This window comes from Erinaceus europaeus, chromosome 20 (assembly GCF_950295315.1).
Source record: "Erinaceus europaeus chromosome 20, mEriEur2.1, whole genome shotgun sequence".
In the NCBI taxonomy this organism is placed as follows: Eukaryota; Metazoa; Chordata; class Mammalia; order Eulipotyphla; family Erinaceidae; genus Erinaceus; species Erinaceus europaeus.
In genome coordinates, this window is record NC_080181.1 from 53,546,239 (window position 1) to 53,558,915 (window position 12,677).

The following is a 12,677-nucleotide window of genomic DNA, read 5'->3' on the forward strand; positions in this document are numbered from 1 at the left end:
GAAGGATCCAGACAGCCATGGACTTCAGACGCCTGCCCACTGGAGAGACTCTCAGAGACCTGACAGAAAATGGGGCTATTCATAGGAGTGACCCAGGTCCCACATGGGTGACCAAGGGCTTTCTGTTTGCTCCTTAGATCATTCACTGATTCCAGATGTCTCTTCTTCTCAGGCAGTATGTGGACAGACTCACTAACATGTAGACAGGCCCGGCTTTAACCTCCCATCCCCGGGAACTCACATCTGAGTCTCTGTGCTTGGGAGGGAAAGTGTCTCAGCTCCCCACTGAGCTGCCTTAACTGATCCTCTCAGCTAGGTCACCAAGGGCACAGGAAGGGTCTGCTGGAAGAGAGGTCAGAGGTGGGGCTGGAGACTGGGCCTCTCTTCCTGCCTCCCAGAACACAGGCAGCAGCTGGGGAGAGACCCAGATGTCCCTGCAGCCTTCCCATCCCCCTAACTCAAGTCTGACCCCCTAACTCTAGCTGACCCCCTGCTGCCTACTCCTCCTGCCCAGAGTCTGTCCCTTATCTTCACAGGTCAGTCCCCTGAAACAGAAGGTCCTGTCAGTTAGGGATACAGGCTGCCTGGCACGTCTGCCTGGACAGGCTCGTGCTTCATGGAACGCCCCCTATTCTCTCCTGCTCTCACAGTTCCCCTATCTTCCCATCTCCCCCCTTTGTGAACTTCACGTGGCTGTCCTGCTTTCCCCCATACAGTGTTCACGATGCCCCCCCACCCCACGGGGACCCAGGCATCTGTGCTTATTGGCACCCAGCTTCCCCAGCCACGGCTTCCTGCTGTGTACACCCTCTCACAGCCACTGGTGCCGAACGATGTGGGGTGACCAAAGAAAGAGTGGGGGCAAAGACACCGGAAGTCGTCTGGAGGAGACAGTCAGGAAGCACAAGCGAGAGGAGATGGTCGGGAAGGACAAGTGAATCCCAGCCTCCCTCTGTATCTCTCCTACCCCTCTCTCTGAGCACTTACTAGGCCCCTCTTCTGTATTTACTGATTAAACATAGGCTTACACTACTAGAAGGCTTTAGGAGGACCGTTGTCTGTCTGTGTGTGTGTGTGTGTGTGTGTGTGTGTAGCTTTCCTCACCCATCACCCATGTTTCAGTGCCTTTCCACCAGAGACCCCTCTGCCCGTACCCCCCAAATCGCCCTCCCATTGCTTCTGATAACCACCAGGTCTTCCTGAGATCTTTACATGTGCCTGGTCATCATGATCACCGCAAGCTTGCCTGCTTAGTTACTTGCGCAGCACCTGCAAGGGCAGTGGCGTTTCTCTTACTGACTGAGTTCTGGTAGCATCATCTCTGCTGTAGCCGCAATGTTGCCTTTGCTTTCCTTACACACAGTGGTATCTCACAGCTTCTAGGCCCAGCCATCTGGGGGAGGGATATTTAGTGGCACCCCTTCTTTATGACCTGTGGCTGTGTGGGTCTTCCTGGTAGGGGCCATCCTAGGCATGGGAAGCCAGGACGTCTCAACTCTCCAGTTCCCGTCTTCGTCCCTCTTGACCGGTGTCGCTCCCCTCGGCTGCTGGTCCTGCTGCTCAGTGTTAGTGCAGTGCAGAGAAAGGTGTCTCTCACCAGCTGGGCCGAGGTGGGAAGTGAGGTTCCTGGTTAGGGCTCCCAGCTCCACATGTCCATGGAATTTGTGGGGGATGTCCTGGCCAGTCTTTTTGTCCTCCTCCCAGAGGCCTCTGGCAGGTGGAGCCGGTCCATCTGCCCTGGCATGTCCCTAACAATTCACCTGGAAGGCCTTAGCTAGGCCTTGGATGGGTCTTGCAGGTGCATTGTTAGGGCCGTGCCAAGACAGAAGATGCCCAGCTTAGCGTGGCTCCACCCGGCTTCTCAGCATCGTGACGTGCACATGCTCCCCTATTGGAGAGAGTGCATACGGCCATCCCGCTTCCCCGCTCAGGAGACCGACCGAGAGTCTGACTGTGCCCAGGTGCCAGGAAGCGTGAGTGTGCCAGCAGGTGTCAGCAAGTGAGGCTGACAAGGGGCCAGCGTAGGTGCAGTTAATGTATTTTCTACTCTCTGTATTCTCCTTTAGAGCTTTTTATTAGTGGTTTAATAGTGGTTTGCAAGACTGCAAGATAACATGTCGACTTTTTCTCCCCCCCCCCCCCCTTTCCAGGGCAGCCACCGAGGTCCTGGCAGTGTTGCTGAAATCCAGTAAGTCCTGCTTTGGAAAAGCTGTTCTTTCTTTCCCTTCTGAGCCCAGTGAAAGACTTCCTCACGTCTTCACAGTTCTTTTGAAGCCAAAGGCAGCAGAGCCATCTCTGGGGTCTTGGGCGGGGGGGAGCAGAGGTCTACAGAGATCTCACATCCCCATGGGGCATCTCCATCTGCAGGTCAGGTGGGACCCCCACTTCACTTGGTTTATTAGAATCGGATGGAACCCACAGTCTCCCCAGAGCTCCCTGACCCACAGGCAAGCAGAGTGGAGGTGGGCAGAGCAGTGGAGAGGGAGAGGGACAGGGAGAGGGCAGGAAGTGCCTAGGCTAGGAGGGGTGGACAGGGTTCCCCTGGGGGAGATGGGGAGAGAGAGGTTCATCTATCTGGACAGGGGGTGCTTGCCTCTGGACTCTTACTCCTCTCACCCCCTCCCATGTCTCTGCTGTTCCTGTCTCTGGGAACCTGAGGCCAGGCATCTGAGCTGAGCTGGAGTTCCTGCAGCTACAGAGACACAGAGGTGCAGAGACAGATCAGCCCCCACAGGCTGGGCTGGGGAGCAGCTCTCCTCTCCACCCCCACCCCAGCCCAGGCAGCAGAGTTCTCCATGTTACCAGGGAAGGAGGACCCCTGCTCGGGCGCACACACACAAGTTCCCATGAGGTTCCTGGGTGCACACACGTGCCTGTGTGCACATGCAAATACACAACATGTATAACAGGCACACACACCTATGGGTGTCCACAGATGTGCACACGAGGACATGCACACACACCCCCTTTGTCAGCGCTGGAGCTTAGAAGTGAGGGTCCTGGTGCCCCAGGCTCCTCCCATGTGTAGGGATCTCAAAGCAGCCAGGGGCCAGGCCCTGAGGACTCTCCAAGGGAGACAGGAATGGACAGCCAGTGCAAACACTCCAGCCCCCAGGCTTAGAGCAGGGGGCAGGCTTTCAGCTGGGCCCTCTCTGCTGGCTCTGGAGTCTGTCCTCAAGACAGGCTTAGAGTGAGGCCTCTGCCAGGACCAGGAGGGACCCCCCCCCCGACTCTCCCCATCTCCCAGTCTCAGACCACAGATGGTTGGTGCTGTACTGAGACTGCTGGTTACCTTGGCTCCCAGGGGCTGATTGCAGGCCTTGCAAATCCCACCCGGCTTACTCAAAACCCGGAGTAAGAAACCTGAAATAAAGCCACGTCGTTTGAACTCTGAAGAAGACAACTCCCAATATTTGCTATTTACAGGGCTGAACTTAGCCATGGCAGCCTTGCCTTCCAGGCCCTAGCAGCCCTGCAACAGCAGCAGGGACCTCCCTGGGCACCTGTGGCTTTGCTCTGCACTAGATCCTCCAGCAGCTTGTCGGGGCAGAGGTCTGCTGCCCGCAGAGGTGGGGCTTGCTGGCTGAGATGGCCTGGGGAATGTCTGACTGGGCCTTAGCTGCTTTCGGACAGGAGAGAGCTGGGTGGGAGATTCCCTGCTGTCCTTCCAGCCACTGCAGCTGCAGCCTTACTGTCTATAAGTTCCCACCCTGGGCCCTGCTGCATCTGGGGTGAGGCTGTTGTGAGTCGGTGAGCTCCCTCCCCACTGTGTGTGTTCTGACCTGGACTCTGCAGCTGTCAGCAGGGACGACCACACATGTCCCTGGACGTTGCCCAGTGTCTCATGTTGAGAGTCCCTGATGGCTGTGTGACCCCATAATGTGAGTGGAAGTCCACTCAAGGCACCAGTGACATTGCCCCAACATCCTTGGCTGTTACTCCACAGAAGCACCTTACTACATGTCTGCAGTTAACATTTCCAGCACTGGCATCACGGCTAGGAGAGCAGAGGAGAGAAGTACCATAGGCAGAAAGTTCTCCTGAACATACAGACGTCCTTGGGGCAGAGAATGTTCTAGACATCTAGAGGATCTTGGAAGAAGAAAGGGAGAGAGGGTCCCATCATGAGGGCCAACATTTGTGGGGATGGGAGGATTCTGAGGCTGGATTTAAGCTCTGCGAGAGAGGGAAGGGGGATGGAGGATGCTATGTTGGGGCTGGGGGAATTAAGACCACAGCCCCAGAAGCTCCCTCTGTGTGTGTTCTGCAATGGACACCAGTGTTGACAAAGCTTGAAAAAAAAAACATTTTACAAGGGGGCCAGGCAGTATCACAGCGGGTTAAGTGCACATGGTGCGAAGCTCAAGCACTGGCTTAAAGATCCCGGTTCAAGCCCCTGGCTCCATACTTGCAGGGGGGTCACTTCACAGGTGGTGAAACAGGTCTGCAGGTGTCTGTCTTTGCCTTGTGTTTTCCCCTCCTCTCTCAGCTTCTCTCTGTCCTATCCAACAACAACAATAACAAGGACAACCAGGGCAACAAAAACAGGAAAAATGGCCTCCAGGAGCAGTGGATTCGTAGTGCAGGCACTGAGCCCCACTGATAACCCTGGAGGCAAAAACAAACAGAAAACATGTTCTGCCACCAGCAGGGTAAATAGTGGGGCTCGGTGCCTTGATGATAAGTATCCCACTCTTATGATGGTCTTTTGTTTTTTTTTGCTCTTATTTTTATGTCTAGAGACAGAAAAACTGAGAGGGAAAGGGGGAGTGAGAAGGACAGAGAGAGAGGCACCTGTAACACTACTTTCCTATATGCACAGAGATTCCCCCTGCAGGTGGGGAGCGGGGCCTCGAACCCACGTCTTTGTGCTTGGTGACATGCATGGTCTGTGTGGTGTCAGCTGTCACATCTTTTTGAATTAGTGACTTTGTGTCCTTCTGATAGTTAGCTAGGAGAGTCTTTGCTCCCTGGAGTAGATTTACTTTTAGTCACCCCTGCCTTGGCTCCCCCACATCCCTCCATGCTCACAGTGCAGCCCTGGCCCCATCCTCGAAGGAGGCCTGGCTGTGGGACTCCACCTGACCTGGAGGCCTCTGGTTGCCCTGAGGAATCTTCATACAACACTTGGCATCCAGCCTTGACCTGGAGGCCCAGATAGGAAAACCTTTCTCTCAACACCTTCCTGTTCAGGGTCTGGATCTTGACACAGAGTAAGGGTTCCACTTCCCCCTCCTCTCCCACTAAATAATGGGCTTTTGGGGGGGGGGAGGGCTGGATGTTCCCAGAAGTGGAAGCAGAGCATGCAGAGGGCTTTGGGAGCAGGAAAGGGAGTCAGTGAAGGGGAGTGGTGGTGGCAGGAGGGAGGGATGCTGGGAGCTAAGGGAGGTTTGGTGCAGCAGAGGAGGAGCCTGACTGCCTGCTAACCTTCAGCTAATGCTTGGAGGGCAGGCCAGAAGGGTCCCAGTGCCTGAGCCTGAGCTCAGACAGTGGCTTTCTGTGCCCAGTCCCGTTCTTTTTATTTATTTATTTATTTTTTATTTAAGAAAGGATTAATTAAACAAAACCATAGGGTAGGAGGGGTACAATTCCACACAATTCCCACCACCCAATCTCCATATCCCTGTGCTTTGCACCACCTGCGCTTAACCCGCTGCGCTACAGCCCGACTCCCTAATCTCCATATCCCACCCCCTCCCCTGATAGCTTTCCCATTCTCTATCCCTCTGGGAGCATGGACCCAGGGTCACTGTGGGTTGCAGAAGGTGGAAGGTCTGGCTTCTGTCATTGTTTCCCCGCTGAACATGGACGTTGACTGGTCGGTCCATACTCCCAGTCTGCCTCTCTCTTTCCCTAGTAGGGTGGGTCTCTGGGGAAGCGGAGCTCCAGGACTCATTGATGGGGTCTTCAGTCCAGGGAAGCCTGGCCGGCATCCTGATGGCATCTGGAACCTGGTGACTGAAAAGAGAGTTAACATACAAAGCCAAACAAATTGGAATAGTGGAGAGGAAGTGTTAGGGAGGTACTCACTGCAAACTCTAGTGTACTTCTGCTTTCAGGTATATATTTTGCAGTAGTTTATGGATACGTATGAACATATGCTCTCTCTCACAGAAACTGGTGTATATCTAGGTTTTGGGACTTTGTTAGAAAGTGAACCACCTGAGATGGAATTAGAGTATACTATGAAAGGAAAGGTCTCATCTGAGTAATGAAGCTGAAGGGTTGTCATTCCACATGCGAAGTCTCTGGACACAGTCTGAGCTGAAGCATGTTGAGGTGGCAGTCTTTGTGTTGGTTAGGTTGTGATCGGCAGATGCAATATTATTTGATATGGATTGGGAGAGGCATACGGGAAAGTGGGCCCTATCCAAGGGTTCCAGGACTGGGGGAAGTAGAGGCTCTATAGTGAAGATGTGAGGTTCCTGCTGTCTTAGGGTTCAAAAAGACAATTGATAGTTAATGTTATCATCACATTAATTGGTAATTGGGTTAACTTTGAAAAGTCCTTTTTGTTAGGGTTTGCTGTACAGTATCCAGTATCTTGTATATAGCTGTGCTATTGGTTGCTTCTGATCTACTTGGTCTAGGCTTTTGAGAGAGTCTGCATATCAATTACACAGCCTATATATTGAAAAGATTCAGTTTGTGTTTTGAAAAACTTCGAGACATACAATTAATTTTCCCCCTCTCGTATTAATTAACTACTGATTTATATGACTACATTTTGCTAGGAGTGTACATAAACACCATTCCCACCACCAAAGGACTGTGACCCATCCCTCCCACCCACTCCCACCCCCCACTGTCCCAGGAAGCTGCATGTCTACCCCTCACCACAGGGCTTTTACTTTGGTGCCCTACTTACAATTTGGTCAGGTTCGGCTTTTAGTTTCCCTTTCAGATCTTCTTACTTAACTTCTGTTGATGAGTGGGATCATCCCATACTCATCTTTATCTTTCTGACTTAGCTCACTTAACATAATTCCTTCTAGCTCTGTCCAAGGTGGGTCAGAGAAGGTGGGCTCATTGTTCTTGATAGCTGCATAGTATTCCATTGTGTATATAGACCGCAGCTTTCTCAGCCACTCATCTGCTGTTGGGCCCAGTCCGGTTCTTGAAGGAATCCATGTGCACAGGGTTCTGTCTCTTTTCCCTGGGCTGGTCAGCTGAGGCTGATTTGCAGGGAAGCTGAGTAGCAGGCTGCAACCACAAGTCCTGGGTGCCGACATCACAGCAGGGAGCCCTCTGTGCTGTCTCCTTAGGGTGCTCATGCTCACACTTAGTCCAGCCAGGAGCAATGGGGACTCGGTTTGGTTTCCAGGGGCATCACAGTAAGGCTTGGGGAGCTTCAGAGCTGTGGGCCAACCCGGAGGCCTGTTCCCCCACCCCCTAGTCGGTGCATATTCATGGAGCCCAGTTCCTTCAGTCCAAGGGAAGATAAGCCCCAAGCCTTCTTCTTTGAGCGTTTGCCCTTCTTCCGTAGCCAGTCAACAGCGTCAGGTTGAGCCTGATGTCTGCCTGTTGCTGGCTTTGAAAGTGACTGGGATCCATGTGGATTCAGTCGGCTAGGAAGGATCGTCAGTTTCCCCAATGAATGGGTACTCAGGGGATGCACCACGAGAAGGTCGATCCAATGCATCCCAGCCCCAAGCCTGAAGGAGTCCAGGAGGATTCTACCAGGGGTGGGGAGCAGGGGCGCCAGGCAGAGTCGGTGTCAGGGGTCAGAGTCCTGCTGGGAGGCTGAGGAGTGAGGTGGTGCAGGGGTGCGGGCGGCGGAGGGGGTAGGGCGAGGGTCACTGCAGAAGCCCCTGCAGCTTGGCGCAGTGCTTTTGCTTTTGTATTTTCTCCTTGGCTGCAAGCTCACTCCTCGCTGCCAAGTATTTTCGTCTTCTGCGTAAGTGTATGAAATATTTCTCTAAGTGTAAGCTCCAAGGATGTTCCCTGCCTCCCCCTTCCTCTCCCCCGCGCCCTTGTCTTCCTGCCCCTCCCCCCTCCCCCTCCCCTCCCCCCAGAGCTGGTCCTTCGGCGCCTCCTGCAGTTCTTCTAGCAGCCATGTGGTGGTGCTGTTCTGCAGGTTATACTGTCGTCGTCCCCCCCCCCCCCCATCTCGCCCGATATTTATTTTCGATGAGTAATTTGTTTACCGGGAGGTTATTTTAATCTAATTTTGGCCACACTTGCTATTCCGCACTATCTGTGCTGCCCAGCGCTGGTGGCTTGCATGTCGTGGAGGAAATTAGCTGGAGATGGTCTGGGAGGCATTAGCCCTGCCATTATTTAACAGAGATGGAAGGTGGGGGGAGGGGGAGGGGCCAGGGGCTGGGAAAGTCCAGGATGTGCTGCCTTCAGGGCTCGTTAGCCCCATCCAGAGGGACGCGGGGAAGAGCCGCCCTGCAGAGTGCAGAGAGCTGGGTCTGGGAAGGAGGGGGCGCCCACCCCCTTCCACCTCTCACCTCCTGTCTCCTCCTCACCTTCAGGCTCAAGATGCCACTGGAGGAAGGTGCCTTTCTGCCTTCAAAACCCTCCTCACACACCACTCACCCCTCAGGCCCTCTGTGTCCCAAGGCCTCCTGGGAGTGTGGTGGGCTAGGGTGGAAGGGACTCACTAGCTACCAGAGCACTTCCCGTGAGTAATAAATAATTACAGAGCACTGCCCCTGAGTCTTTGCACCCCAGTTTGCCTGCAAAGGCGACCTCAGGGGAGCCTGACCATCTATCTGCTCGGTCTCACAAGTGGCTCAGATTCAGCTCAGTGAGGACTGCCTGTATTTCAAGGGTGATTCCTTCACTACACATGGAATCAGGTCAGCTGAACTGTTTGCTAATTCTTTCAGAAAGTGTTTGATTACTTCTCAGTGAGGGGGGAGATAGAGAGAGAGAGAGAAAGAGAGGAGGGGAGAACTGCAGCACTGTTTCATTGCTTCTGAAGCTTTCCTGCTGCTGCTGGGGACTGGGGGCTTGAACCTGGGTCCTTGCTTCAGTTATCTCTTTTCCACCTATGAGTGAGACCCATCTGGTAGTTGTTTTTTCACCTCCTTACATGTTTCAGAGCATGATCACGTTCAGTTTCATCCATTTTGTCTCAGATGGTTCAAGGCCATCTTTTTAAGTGCCTGAGTGCCATGACCTTGAATCAGTACCTTATAGCTTCTTCTCCCAGTCTTCGGTCTTCTGTGAATATTTTGACTGCTGTAAAGAGTATGACTTGTGCATATCACTCCCCTTTTATCTTTTTAAAAATTTATTTATTTTCCCTTTTGTTGCCCTTGTTGTTTAACATTGTTGTGGTTATTATTGTTGTTGTTAGATAGGACAGAGAGAAATGGAGCGAGGAAGGGAAGATGGCGGGGGGGGGGGGAGGACAGACACCTGCACACCTGCTTCACCACCTGTGAAGCAACTCCCCAGGGGAGAGCCCAGTGCTGGAACCTGATCCTTATGCTGGTCCTTGTGCTTAACCCTGTGCTGCACCGCTTCCTGACTCCCTCCCCTTTCAAAAAGGACTTCTGTCTCTGAAAACAACACATCTAAACAGGGGCCAGGAGTGGGAGGCCCTGAGGAAGGACAGGATGCATTTCCTGTCAAGTCCTCTGTCCCAGTAAGTGCAGTCTCTGGGGACCTAGAGGCTGAGCTGGACAATTAAACTGCTTCCAGCTGCATGAGGGCCTTCAGGCCAGTCAGAGTGACACCCTGGGTGACAGGGACAGCTCCCTTCCTGCAGATAGCCACCCAGGTCTAACAGAGTCGTGGGTGGGAGGCGTTGAGTTTCCCTCCTTGCCACCAGCCGGCCTGTGGGCTCCCTGAGATAATGCTGTGAGGTGATTTCAACATGCAGCATCTCTTACCCGGATGTGGCCACTGTCCTGGCCCAGGTGGCCAGTCCTCTGGCACCAGCAGATGGCCTGCCTCTGTCTTGGGTGTCCTAGGATTGGAGGAGAGGCAGGTGGGTATAGAACAATGGGTGGGCCAGCCGTGAGGACCCAGGTTAACACCTAGGATTGGCACAGTTGCCTGCGAGAGGCTGGTGGGAACCAGGTGCCCTTAAGGTGAGCAGGGGCTGCGACCAGACGTCAGACTGAAGCACCTCCAGAATTTCTCCCAGCTCATCAAGACCCCATCTTCCTGCCTGCTTAAGATTTGCCCTCAAACTTAGAAGAATTTGGCAGTTGACACTCTACTCTCTCAAGAGAATCTTTTTAAAAAAATTTATTTATTTATAAAATGGAAACACTGACAAGACCATAGGATAAGAGGGATACAATTCCCACCACCAGAACTCTGTATCCCATCCCCTCCCCTGATAGCTTTCCTATTCTTTATCCTTCTGGGAGTATGGACCCAGGGTCATTGTGGGATGCAGAAGGTGGAAGGTCTGGCTTCTGTAATTGCTTCCCTGCTGAACATGGGCGTTGACAGGTCGATTCATACTCCCAGCCTCTCTCTCTCTCTTTCTTAGTGGGGCAGGGCTTTGGGGAAGCAGGGCTCCAGGACACATTGGTGGGGTCCTCTGCCCTGGGAAGTCAGGCTGGCATCATGGTAGCATCTGAGACCTGGTGGCTGAAAAAGAGGTAACATATAAAGCCATATCAATTGTTGATTAATCATGAACCTAAAGGCTGGAATAGTGCAGATGAAGATTTGGGGTCTCCATGTTGTAGATAGTTAGTTGGTCTATTTTTAGGTATATTCCAAAGGGCCCATAACTTTATTAGTTTTTGTCTGAGCCTGACATCTGATATGTAGGTGGACCCAAGTTATTGTCTGGGGAGATGATGCCATGGCTGGAAAAAGGGCTAGAAAGTTGGACCAGGGAAGAGAGTAGTTCCCAAATATGGGAAAAGTGTATAAATATCATCGACTGTAAACCTCATTGATTTGGTCTGGGGCTCATATTCAGCATAGGAACCTATGTGACTTCTACATCCCTGTAGGTCTGAACTTGCGTTCTGTGGTCATTAGTAGGAACTTTCTGACTTGCACCGGTTTCAGGGCCCGTCTTCTTCAGGTGGTAGATAGATTGTTATCCAACTCCCCTTCAGAGGATGGAACATTCTCTACCATTGTTGATCCACATTGAGAGCAAGGTCCTATGGGGCCCCCAAAGGGGTCCATTGTGTTGTTCCTGATGGAGATGACCAGTGATAATGGAGAGAGGGATCTATTCAAGGTCTAGGTGCATTGTGTTTGTGTGGGAATCCCAAGACTCCCTGGCTAGGGCCCCAGCTCCTCAAGAGAATCTTAAGAGGAAGTCACTTATGGAAACAGACACAAAGCAGAACTGCTTTTTTTTATTATTATTATTTTAGTGATTAACAATTAATTAGATTGTGGGATAAGAGGGGTACAATTCCATATATTCCCCACCACCAGAGTTCCATATACCACCTCCTCCACTGGAAGGTTCCCTATTCTTTACTCCTCTGGGAGTATGGACCAAAGATCTTTTTGAGGTGCAGAAGGTGGGAGGTCTGGCTTCTAGACATGGGCATTGACAGGTCGGTCCATACCCCCCAGCCGAGGTTAAAAAAAAAAGAGAGACTGAGAGACACTGAAAACAACAGACACTGGTCTTTTTTGAGAGGGCTGGGGGACCCCGAGCTCTCTCCTACCACCGCAGTAGTGTTGGGACACCCCACACTTTTCCTATATGCCCCCCAACACTTCAAGAGCTCATAGTCTGGGGCCCCTGCTGGTCGCAAGCCCCATCTCTCATTCTCCAGCCCTCTCTCTCCCCAAGGCCCCTGCCTCGCTTGGATGGCTCCCTTGTCAGGCTTCAGATATCTGAAAACTCCCTTAGCCTTTCTCAGAGAAAGACTGACTGACTGACATCTGGGGGTGGACAGAGGGGAGGTGGCTTCAGATGTTAGTAAACACACCACGGCTTGCTGAGGATTAACATGAAATCATGAATAAAGTCGCCAGGAGTTGATAAGGGATTTTCCTTGCAGATGATTAAAGGTTTTCTCTTCCCCCTGCTCCCCAAAGGGTGTTTGATGAAGGTCATGAGGAAACACTTGATGAGTCCCAGACCCTTAAAATAGAGAAAGCCCACAAGGCACTGCCCTCCCTCTTCCTCCTGGGGGCTGCTGTGCCATTCTGGCATCTTCTCCCAGGTAATATTCTCCTCTAATGCCTTCTGCCTAATCCTCAATTTTCTCCCAAACATCAGATATTGGAGAGGCTGGAGACTCGTTTAGGCAGGAAAGAAAGGCTTCTCGCGCCCTGTGACTGAGGCCAGCCAAGGAGAGAAATATTTCTGATACAAAAGAATAATTCATTAGAGGAGGTGATGAAGGCGGTTTAAACCTTCCACAGACAAGTCACAGGGCAAATGCAGCTCAGCTGGCCCAGTTCTGGGTCACTGGAGAATGAAATGTTGTAGAGAGAGAAGGAAAAAAAATAAAACAAAAACACCCAAATCCAAGTGAAGGAAGAGGTTAGAAAGCTCCACGGAGTCCAGCTGAGCCTGATGAGAACTTGACAGACAAGGCAGGTGGGGAACAGAGAGCCCTGTTTATATTAGGAGAACCCCCTTGTGGAATAACACCCTGAGCCTATCCCCATGTTTTTACTTCTGTGTGCTTACATTGTCCCAGGGCAAACCCTGACCAGGAGCTGAAACTCTCTGCTTGTCTGATCAGCCTGGGGTTCTCCTGCTCCCTGGGCTGGGTATT

The 12,677-nt window shown here is 52.3% G+C and overlaps 1 protein-coding gene across 1 annotated transcript in view; it reads left to right on the forward strand.

Moving 5' to 3' along the window:
- AGBL1 (AGBL carboxypeptidase 1) overlaps nt 1-12,677 on the forward strand; it is a 165,459-nt gene that overhangs the window by 99,201 nt on the left and 53,581 nt on the right. Inside the window, exon 6 of the mRNA XM_060179380.1 lies at nt 2,151-2,188. Coding sequence (XP_060035363.1) covers nt 2,151-2,188 — 38 coding nt within the window. The remainder of the gene's footprint in view (nt 1-2,150; nt 2,189-12,677) is intronic.